Source organism: Calliphora vicina, chromosome 4 (assembly GCF_958450345.1).
Source record: "Calliphora vicina chromosome 4, idCalVici1.1, whole genome shotgun sequence".
NCBI classification, from domain to species: Eukaryota; Metazoa; Arthropoda; class Insecta; order Diptera; family Calliphoridae; genus Calliphora; species Calliphora vicina.
In genome coordinates this window covers 17,889,417-17,901,848 of record NC_088783.1, presented here as the reverse complement: position 1 = coordinate 17,901,848, position 12,432 = coordinate 17,889,417, and the positions used below count along the sequence as shown (strand labels likewise).

Below are 12,432 nucleotides of genomic sequence, written 5' to 3'. Positions count from 1 at the left end.
TCTTGGTTGTTTTTTCTCTAAGATCCTTGGATTTTCTTAAAGTATTTCTACAAAATCTTTAGCCAATAACGACATTTTTTGCCAGTGTCACTGTCTTATTAAATCTGATATTGGTAAACGAATGGAATATCTGAAACCATTTGAAGTAGTCCTCTATTCTTGCAATTTAATTCAAATATCCAAATTTTAAATAGCTTTTTAACAAAAATCATTTGTTTTGTGAACAATTGATTTTTGGGTCACATAAAGTCTTGCAAAGTCTTGTGCAATTTGAAGTAGTCGGCAATATTACCGGATTTGTCGGCTCCAGACTAATTTCTTTGGCGTTTTTGGCGGGAAGTTTTACATAACGATTGTAAATACGAAACAAAACGACAAAATGGTCATCAGCAATGTTCATTTGACCGATATCTTTCTCCGTGATACTACAGAACATGTTAAAATCAGAGCTGAAAACTACTCTCTAATTTAGAACATTTTATTATGTCGGTTTTAATATCTGTTAAATCGTATTTTCAAGAAATAATTTTCTAATAAATCGTTTTGATGAACATATTTGAGAAATATATTTTCTGTGTAGAAAAATTTAAGAAGGATGTATTCACCAGTCAACTTAAGACTTCATCACTTTTATTTTAGGATAGTGAAATTGACACCCTTTAGACACTTTGTTATAAGTCACTAAAATAACTTAAATGAACTGGTTCCTAAGATTCAATTTAATATATTTTGTTTCTCCATTAGTAAACTTTATTGATAAATTGACAACTCATTTAGATCCCTGTACATTTTGAATATGATTACTTGGAATAAAGAACAGTACCCAAAAAACTGTATCAGTTCTACAACTAGTTTTAGAACGCTTGAATACAGCCAGTATTCGTTCTTGTGTGTCGTTGAGACCAATGATTTTTATCAAACAAACTGTCAACTTCGCAGCAAGTTCTAAGGAATCGTTACGAAGTCAGTACACAATCCTAAAAATGGTTATGAAATCAATTGAAATTAGGACTCTCTGAACTAGTTATATGGAAGCGCTTCTTAATAACGGATCTATAAGTACTTATTCAACAATGTTTTTAATCGAAATTGTCACATTTGGAACTACACCATTTCCAATTGTATTTCAGAAGTTTCCAATTGAATTTCAGAAATTTCTAATTATATTTCAGAAAATTCCAATTCAATTTCAGAAATTTCCATTTATATTTCAGAAATTTCCAATTATATTTCAGAAATTTCTAATTATATTTCAGAAATTTCCAATTATATTTCAGAAATTTCTAATTTGTATATTTCAGAATTTTCTAATTATATAGTTCCGACAAGCAGTTAATGAAATTAGTTTGTTTTTTTTATTATATGTAGTATACAAAAAGATTGAAAAATTAAAATAAAATCCCTTTTTGGCCAAATTCTTTAAAAAAAAATTTGGGAAAATATTCGCAGCAAATTCATTTCGCTGAATGGTTCATTAATTCCAGACGGCCTCAGGAAAACATAAATAATTTCCATATTGATGAACTTTGATTAATAATATCTTCTCATTCACATTCATATTTTGACAGTACATGAATCGATTCTTGATATCTGGCAAAATAATTTACTTCGACATTATTTTATTACACTATGTCTATACCTGATAAATTTTTATCATGATAAACGTCAAAATTGTTGTCAATATAAAAAAAATTATCAGGTATAGTCTCCATTTATTAGTTATGACAAAATTGTTAGTGCTTTTGCTCTTGACAACAAACGTCATTAATTTGTTATGATAAATATTTGTCATGTATAGACAGGGAGTAATGTCTCTTAATGAAATACTTGATAATTGAAATGCAAACCGTGTGATAAATTTGATTTTTAATTAAATGTAATCGAAAACTTTGGTTGTTTATTGACAAGTTTGTAGTGACAAGTTGGCTCTGAAACGATGAAGCTGTTAATACAATTGTCATCGACATATTGTGAAATTAGCTTTTCTGGAATTTGATCAATCAAAATAAAGAATCGAAGTAGTTCCGAAATCGGATGTAAGACAGAGATGCCTACTGTATCCACTGCTATTTCTGATTGTTATAGACAATGTCCTTCGAAATACGGTTGCAACTAATCGACGCGGTATTCAATGGAACTTTACCAGCCATCTCGAGGATTTAGACTACGCTGATGACATCTGTTCGGATACATATGTTGAATTAAATACAGAAATATTAACTCATTTGGGAATAAACAAAATCAAACGGAATATGAAGAACTTAAAAAAATCGATCGAAATAATAAATGTGAAATTGTAACCATTCCGAACGAAATGTGTGATATTATGGAATATGTGAGAATATGGAATATACTGGACATTCTATTTTTCAATTTGAATTGTTTGACAAATAAATTTTATTGTTTTTCCAAAAAAAAAATTAAAAACTTTTGCATTCTTTCGGATCTAATTGTAGTGTTCTCTATAGAAATAGACTAGAACCAATGTGTAACTACTTTTAAATAACAAGTTCCTATAAAACTCTATAGAATCATAATAATAATTCACACTCATTCTAGAAGTGATTGCGATATCACTAGCTCTATGATTGATATCAAAGAATCTGGGGCCGATTCTTTGATATCAATCATAGAGCTATTCGTGACCGAATTGTCTATAGAATGTACTAAATTTCTTGCTCGATATAAAAATTACGATCAATTTTAATCGATATCGAATGCGGTAATTCGGCCCCTGAAGTGATCTTGGTTCTAGTAGTTCTAGATCTATAACTTTTGGAACAATTTCTAAACATGTTAGTTTAAAAACTTCCGCCACTATTTAAATAGTGGTTCGGGTCTGATTCTAATCTTGTGGAACAAGTTCTAAACTTTCGTAACAATCTTAATAGTGGTTGTGGTTCCGAATTATCGCACTCGTGACCGAATGAGAGAAATAATAGCGATATTGAAATTATAATAATAGAATCTCAAATAAGAAAATTACGATCAATTAGGGGCACTTGTAACCGCATGCGGTAATTCCTGCTTACAAGAACTAAAAATATTTAAACAAGTTGTTCCTGGGTATGAATATTTTAAAACGTCCACCCCTTTTTAAATAATGAATAAATACAAAACACAATTATTTAAAGTGAGAATTGAAATAAAAATAAATAAATATATTTCTTCTATTAAATGTGAGATTTAGTGAGTATCAAATATAATATTTTATATACATTTTTGTACTTATTTACTAATATACATACATATATCACTTATTTCTATAAAAAATATATACACAAAAAATTAAAATATTCCATAGGATTCACATATGTTTTAAACTTATTAATAAATTATTATGAAGTTATTTTTTAAACTTAAGTAAAGTCTGCTTTAAATTCTCAAAGATCGTTTAAAAACTGCTGGATTATTATTTAGATGCTTCTTTTTCGGTGAACTCTTTTTTAAAAGGCGCATTCTTTTGACAATTTCAAAAGCCATATTCTGTGAATGATTGCGGCCAGATGCAGATGATGATGAGGCTTGTTGTTGTGGCATTATTGAGCCGGGTATTTCACCTAGAAAACAATTTTGTCTTCTTACGGGAACAGCTTCACAATAAATATCCGTTTCCTTTTTATTTGTTTGGCGATTGTTCAATTTGGATTTACCAAAGGCCACACGATCATCAGCCACCAAAGAGCGTATGTCTGGCTCTGCACCAGATAGATTTATAATTTTTGAAGAATCCAAACGTATGAAGAATATTTTTTGAGGATTTGGAAATAGCAGCAGAAAGTATTCAAATGTTTCCTTGTTATATTTGTGACCCTGTTCGTCATAGAATTCAATGGCCAATTTATGAGATTTCACAATATTGAATTTATCCATTACGATTTTTAAGAGTTCATCAAAGTGGAACTGTATATCCCACATAATGTGACGCGTGAGTCCTTTATAAGATATTTTAATAAAATTTTTCGAAGCCATAGTTTTTTAATTGTTCACTGAATAAATAATATTTTACTAGAGTGTGTTGTTTATATTAGAACGTTTGCTTTGCAACTGTATCTCAAAACAGAAATGTGTATGATATTTAAACAAAAATACTGTAGCTGTACTGAAAATGTACTCTTAAGATATTCCGTAGCAGACAACAAGGGAATGGTAACGAGCGAGAATTATAAAGCAGGTAGTGTAGTTTCATGAGCTCTCTACAATATTCAGGATTTAGTTAAAAACAAAAAACAACCCCTACCAGGCTTAAGTTGCAGCAGGCCTATAATAAATTTAGGTAGAACGACACCCTTTTTATCTAGTAAACAATCTATACGTGATTAGAATAAAGCACGCCAGGAAATATTGTTATTGGATTAATGAAAAACCATGTTACCTTATTCATTTCTCGTAGAGTATTTCTTGTTTATTGTTTTGATCCACAAGTGAGTAAATTTAGTTGCTTATTCTCTTTTTATATTGTTGAATTTATTGTAGTTGTTTTTGTTCTTCTTTATGACTGCATTAATTCCCTCATTTGTTGAGCATATTGTAATTATGAGCTGAATACACACATACAGTACTTGTTTTGTTACACTGAAACTGGAACATGCATGCATGCAACAACATGTTTTGCTCATTTGTTATTGTTTAGTTTTTCTGTTTGCCATTTCCTAGCCGTTATGTTTGAAATGATTCATGTTCGTATGTGCTTGAATGTTGCTCATCTTTTCGGAGTCATTTGTTTTTCTCGCTTGACTCCACCACAAGCCATTACACTGTTATAACATCTGCTAAATTTGTCGGCTGCCATGGTAATGGCAAGTGTAAAAAGAAAGAAGTCTTGTGAAATTCTTTCATGTTGATAGTTTTGGAAAATGTTTTTAGAATGTTTCTAAAGGTTAATTCAGGGATTTATTATCAGCCCAATTACATATGAATAAAAATTCTCCGGGAGTTTTTTTTTCCATTTTCTTATTTTTAACATTGAATTTGAAGAGGAAAATGGAAAAAGGTTAAAATCTCCCGGGGAATTTTTATGCATAATTGGGCTGCATTATCGAATACTTAATCGATAACGCGATTTATTTCGATTGCGAATCCGATAGTTGGACCCCAGATTGGGAAAATACATATTTAATGAACTAAAATTCTTTGGAAATATTACTTTTTTCCGTTTATATTCGCTATCTTCTTCCACAATTTATATCCAGCTCAAAGAAATCTTTTTGTCGTTGTATACACCCAAGTAAATCAAAAATCCGCAATATTTTACATCAAAATAATGTTGATGTGAAAAGTCTGCAATATCATATCGCAATGATTTCTCCAGAGCGAAAGACTGAATTCGTAAAACTAGCAAAACATTGTTTTTCGTAATGTTTCATCACCAAAACTCGAAGGTAATCGGCAAAATTTTTAGTTTTATATCAGTAAGCTGTAGATAGGACTTATAGGATTATAATTCCGACAGGAGTTGAAACGGAATCAAATTCTGACCTTCAGGATGACGCGACCTCAATCTACACTGATGTATCAATGGCGGAAACGGACATTGGCTTACGAATTTTCTCTGATGAACTTGACCTTTCTAAGACTACTCGATACCTTCACTGTCTGCCAAGCAGATGACTAAGCTAACGACACTGCTGCGAGAAGAATTCGGGAATTAAATGAACAGCCATGCATCAATCAAGGCTCGCAACTCCAACGTAATATGATTTCCCGTTTGCTTTTACTCACTGACCCAACTTAGACAACACTTTATAGAGCTAATATTGATTCCAGGTCATGATGGCATCCGCTGTAATGAAATTGCTGATGATTGGTCAAGAAATTGATCGTCCTTAGACGTAACTCTTGCGAAAAGTTACGTATTTACTTGGCGGCTATATCAAATTTGATATACGAATGTGCTTTCAAAGATACGGAGCTCAGGCTTTCTACTCTTTAATATCGATAATGCTCTGACTCTCCCTAACAAGAGAATAGGCTAATACTCACATGGATCTTGGTAGGAATTTAATTAGGCTACATACAGTTATAATTAAATGGCACTTTATGATTTATGTTGGAACGTATTGGTTACCCTTGTAATAATAACTGCCGAAGTTGTTTAGATGAAGAGGAGGAGTCGGTACAACACATTCTATGTGAATGACCCACTCTACAGGAGCATATACTAGTTATTTCATGATCTATGTGAATTCCCCACTCTACCGGAGCATATACTAAGATATTTCATGATCTTTACTGTCTCAGAGTTGGGTCACTAACGTATCTGATCAATTTTGTCATAAATACCGGTTGTTTCTCTGATGTACCATGAATGCGACTAGTTTGGAAAATATTTGAGAAAATTTTAAAGGCAGCGAGCTCCACGAATTTCCGATATTGCCCTGAGTGGTCCGATATCCATCAATATATCAAAAATCAATTTATTGTGCCAAACTTGTTCGTTTAGAGATGTAAAACAATACATGACAACTCTCGACCTTCTCTCATATGATGATAGGCTACATGGGGTTATAATTAATGGCCATTGTATGTTTGAATTTATGTCGGAACGTATAGGTTACCCTTGTAATAATAATTGCCAAAGTTGTTTAGATGAAGAGGAGGAGTCGATACAACACATTTTATGTGAATGTCCCGCTCTGTAGGAGCACAGACTAAGATATTTTATGATCTGAACTGTATCAGAGTTAGGTCAGTAGCGAATCTGATCATGAATTTGTAGCATGAATACAACTGGTTTGAAAAATATTCGAGAATATTTTAAGGTGCGAATTTACTCAAAGACAACGAGAAATTTATAGCGCCCCCAGTTTCCGCTATTTGCCTGAGTGGCCCGATATTAATCAATTTATTGATAGGGACACGAGCGTAAATGATTGCCTAAAATATTGAAGCATATTTCCCTTTGGAAAGGAAAAGTTCTATAATTACATTCTAAACGAAATAATTGCAACGAACTCTAACAGGACTCTCTATTCCTCTATTTAAGGTTCTACAGCCATTTTTAGAGTTTTGTATAAAAATTTATTTTTGACAGAAAAATAAGCGATAAAAGATTTTGGTCCACTATTTGGAAAGTGTAGACGATGTCGTGGAAAAGGATTACAGCTTTTATCGTTTTTTTTTCAATTTAACCACTATTTGAGGAAGTATATCAAAATTAAGTGATCACTGATTACGATGCATTTCTCTATTGAAACACTAATTAGGGAAGTACAGCTGAATTTATGTTATTTATATAAAAAAAATATTTTTATTGAACATTTTTAATTTATACTTAAAAATTGTATTTGAATTTTCCCAAATATTCTGAAATACAATTAGAAATTTCTGAAATAAAATTGGGAATGGTGTAGATTGGACCATCATTTAAGAAACTACAAACGATTTTAGGTATTTCATTTTAAAATCGACAACCGGTATTCCAAATATTTGTATGATATTTTTTAGAAATTGTAATATTAAAAGTTTTTTTTATCCAAAAAAAGTATTTTTTTCTTAAATAATCTAGACACGTGTCTACCATTTCTTCACCAATCCATATACATATTAATTCTACTCTAGAAAATTATTTATGAAATACTAATCGGAACATCCTGCTGTTTGCCATTAATTGGATTAGATAAGCACCAGGTGCCACGTACTAAATATAAAATATATAATAAGTTTTTTAACACAAAATTATGGCACGTTCGTAAGTTTTGTATCCTTTCTTTAGAGGAGATGAAATTTCTCTTATTCATATTATTGCTCTTCCTCTCTTTTATCTTTGAACAAAGAGAAAACTATAAAAACTTCCAAAACAATGATATATTATGGCAAACATTAGAAAAAATCTATTGCAACCCTTACAAACAATTATTTTAGTATGTGCCATTACAGAATTTATTGTTATTTGAGTCTTTATCTTGATGATTTATTTCTCTTATGATTTATATGATCTTTTCTATAGTCTACTTAAGACTAAGGAAGCGAGACAATTGTCTGGGAAACTTCTTATGAAATGGAAATTTCTTTTCAATTAAAAATAAGGGAGGCACACAAACTGGATAAACAAAGAAGTTAAGAATTGAAAAGAAAAATGCAAAAATAATTGTATATATGTATATGTATATATAGAACCCGTGATTCATGAATTTCTGTAGCCACAATCAAAAAATGCTATTAAATACATAAACGTACTATTTAGGTTAGATTATAAATTCAGCCGGTTATATCAGCTCCCATGGATGCATGGATTGTTACCTTTGACACGATCTTTAAATATCCTCCAGAAAGGACTACCCATTATTGCAGTCCTAGTCACCGATAGCGCAGGTCAAAGACTGAGGAGGTGATCCACCAGAAGTTATTGAAAGGAATATTCATTCTTCAAGAATGAGACTGAATCATTTGATTAGCGATAAATTCGATTATCACAACTAATACTATATTATCTGTGTGGCAAAAACAGAAAGTTGTTTAATTAAAACAGGAAAATTAACATTTTAAGTAATGCTTTACATTAAAACTTCAAGGAATATTCATATTTAGAGAAAATAGTGGCAACAATAATAGTTCAAATTTGTTTCCCAGGAATAGATAAAGTCGGTTAAATTAGGAACCCTACTAACATTATGGATTATCTAAATCCATTGTTTTTTAACATCTTTTTTCTTTTTATTTCATTTTACAGCAAGAAGAATATGCTGGGGCTCCAGTTCAGTGTCTCATAACTGGTACTAATCAATGGGCACTCGTTGGTGTCTCCTCTTGGAGAATAGCGTGTGCTGCGTCTGGCGTTGAAAGGCCAAGAATGTATGATAAGATTACTTCGAATGTGGCTTGGATACGTGAAACGGTTAATTCGTCATAGAACCGTTAAACGGTCCTAAATGTAATATACTTAACTCTATTTATATACTCGTAGGTATTTGTATATAAAAAACTAATGCTTAAAGTTTATTTTTGATTACTGATACGTAAAATTTAAAATAAAATTTTGAATCTAACTTAAGTTTAAGGCATATTTGTATTAATTATTATATCAAAATTTTGGTGACTTAAATTTTTTTTAAAAAAAAAAACAGAAAAATATTATTTTTTGGAAACCAAGAACCCTAAACGTAGTTTCTTCCCATTAAACTGAAAACCCCAAATTTGTCAATACAACTAAATTATAAATTTAAACTATTCTTAATTAATAAACCATAATAAAACTTGAGTATGAATGAGTTGCAAATAATTTAAAACAAATGTTAATTTTTTTTCAATAATCCATTGAATGACTGATTTGCGTGAAAGTGTTGAGTAGAATGAATGTACAAATAATATTTTGTTTTTAATTTGTAAGTAATTTCCAAACACTATTTAAGTATCATTTTGGCAATAATATTAGTGTATTTATTATTTAAATTAAAAGAAGAAAGAAAGAAAACTGTTATTTGAAGCTAACAAAAGTTAATGTATTTAATTGTTTATATGTTTTTAATTTTTGGTTAATCATTTTTAATAAAGATATAATAAAAAATACATAAATATATGTTTTAAATTGCAAATGTTTGGTAAGTATTTAAATTTTTAATAAAGATATAGGGCGTATGACTTAAAAATGCAGGGGCCGAATTACCGCACTCGTGATCGAATGAACTATCGTATCGAAAAATAATTTCGATATCGTAATTATAACAAAATTTACTAAATTGCATGCTCGATATCGAATGCCGAAATCTCAAATAAGAAAATTACGATCGAATTTACACGATATCTAATACGGTAATTCGGCCCCAGGATTTACAAAAGATGACATATCTCTTGAACGCGGTTTTTGTTTTTAATAACTTATATGGGTTTCATCGGTTTAAACGTGCGAGAAATGGTTTGTGCGGTTCAGAAGTGGTGATTTGGGGCAAATATTACCCAGGACAGTCAAAAAATTTTAAGACCAAGAATTGCAGGCATTACTCCATGAAGATTGTTGTCAAACTCAACAAGAACTCTCAAAATTATTGGCTGCAACTAAAGCAGCAATTTCAAAACGTTTGCTTACAGACGATTTATATGTCCGAAATGATGCTTCAACGCTATAAAAGAAAATATTTTTTGACCGAATCTTTACTTGCGATGAAAAATGGATACATTACGATAACCCGAAGAGTATGAGATCGTATGTCCGGCTAACCAGCCGAAATGACACCAATGCCAAATATCCATGGCACTTTGACCAAAAGGCAGCTGAAATCTGGACAGACAAGCATAGGGAACCTGTACCGACCGCAACTGATTCGAAGCTAGCACTGCCCGAAAAAGCCCAGAATATGCGGCCAGACATGAAACCGTAATATTCCTTCTTGACAACACTCGGCCACATGTTGCAATACCAGTTAAAAACTATTTATAATGAAGTTGTTGGGAGGTTTCGCCGTAATGAAACCATAATATTCCTTCATGACAAAAATAGACCAACAAATACATATAACAAAAATAGACCGGTTTTCTCGATTTGAAATAGCAACCGAACTGGGTCTATAGCGGTATATTGATGTATGAATTATGTGCACATGTAAGTTATTTTGGGTCTACGGAAAGTTGATTTCAACATACAGACGGACATGACTCCGCTATCTATAATGATCCAGAAAATATATACATACAGACTTTATGAGATCTCAAATGAAAAATATAGAAATGCTAAACGTAATGACAAACTTATATATACCATAGCCACTTATGGTGAAGGGTATAAGTATTTTAATGACTCAAAAATAGGTTATTTATATAGGTTATAAAATTTCAAATAAAACAATTGGTTTCATATATAAAAGAAGCTGATGTTAAAAAAATTATTTAAAACTTACATACCTTTCACCAAAATGACTTAAAAAGGATCCAAAAATTATCTTTCAGGAAAAATCATTATTTTTTTAACTTTTTTAATATTTTTTGCAATAAAAATGTATTAAATTAATTAACACATGTCATATTGTGGTAAATTATTATTTTAATAATTTACCTTTAAATATTTAATTATTTTTTTAAATTTTTCAAACAAATTTATTAATTTATATACATACATACATATATTTTCAAACAAATTTAGATTTTTCCATATTTTTACATATTTTATAACACTAACACACGAACAATTATTTTGTTTACTTTCACTATGCTTTGTATTTACAAAAACAATAACAAACACGATCTAATAGACGAACAACAAGTGTAATGATTTAGCGAAAATTAAATGGCTACTGCGCTGCCACCGCGTCAAACAAACAATTATGCTCTACAAATGAATTTAACACTTTATTAAATTTAAGGATTATTACGATTAATTTAACAATATTTTTAACTTTTTGTTATAGATTAATTATGATTATTTTTATATTTCTCATTGTTATTAATTCCAACTTGACTAAACACGACCTGACTCAACAAAAATTCTAATTCTACTGAGAAAGGGTAGAGATAACGAAAAGGAATTAAAGCTTTTTGTCTGTGATGGAAGGTAGTGATTTTAAGGGGGTAGAAGAAAATAATGGATATATTAAGCTTAAAGGTAGGTTTTTTGCAATTAATAATTATTTTTTTATAAAAACTTAAAATATGTCTTATTTGTTGTTATTTATAAAACTTATCAAAATATTTTTTAATAAAGCCCTTGCTATATTCCTTTATTTTTCGATAATTTTATAAAATTTAACAAAACTTTATTTTGTTAATTAAACCAACTACATAATGGTTGTTTTATATATTCGTTTAGCGTAGCTGTACTTCTATTTAATTTGGAAATTTCGTTTTTTTGGCCATTTCAAAAATTTAACGAAACTTTTTTTGCTACACTTAAAATATCTTCATAAATATTTTGCAAAATTCGTTTACAGTAAGCCGGCTATGATTAAATTTAACAAAATATTTTACTTTTGACGAATTTATAAAACTTTATTTTTTAAACCGAACCACACAAACATAATTCTTATGCATAAATATTTCTTTACCTAGGATTATTTTCTTTCTAATCATAAAGAAAATTGTTTATTTTTAATTCTTTGAATAACTTAACGAAACTTTATCTGCTAAACCGAAAATATTTAACGATACCTTTTGCTATATTATTTTATCACAGATCAACTAATGTTAAATCAGACAAAATATTTTACTTTTGACTAATTTATAAAACTTAACGAAACTTTATTTTTTAAACCGTACCACTCAAATATAAATCTTAAGGCCCAACTATAATATGCATACACTAGCTTAAGTCAGCTTAAGCAAATGTGCGAATACATATAAAACGTATGTGACAAACTATAATGTACTTAAGAGAGTTTCGTCAAGTTTCGTCGAATTTTATTTGCTTAAGCAAAGTGCGAAGCTGGTCGCACATTCCGTACGGAATCAGCTGTTTATTTATTTAATACAAAGAAAATAAAGAAATAAATGAAAAGGATGAAGAAA

At 30.1% G+C, this 12,432-nt stretch overlaps 1 protein-coding gene across 1 annotated transcript in view; it reads left to right on the top strand.

Moving 5' to 3' along the window:
- The window catches only part of LOC135958180 (uncharacterized), an 85,538-nt gene extending 76,025 nt beyond the window's left edge, over positions 1–9,513 (top strand). The window contains exon 10 of the mRNA XM_065509057.1: positions 8,672–9,513. Within this exon, the coding sequence (XP_065365129.1) occupies positions 8,672–8,851 (180 nt within the window). The 3' untranslated portion in view covers positions 8,852–9,513. The remainder of the gene's footprint in view (positions 1–8,671) is intronic.
- The last annotated feature ends 2,919 nt before the right edge of the window (positions 9,514–12,432 follow it).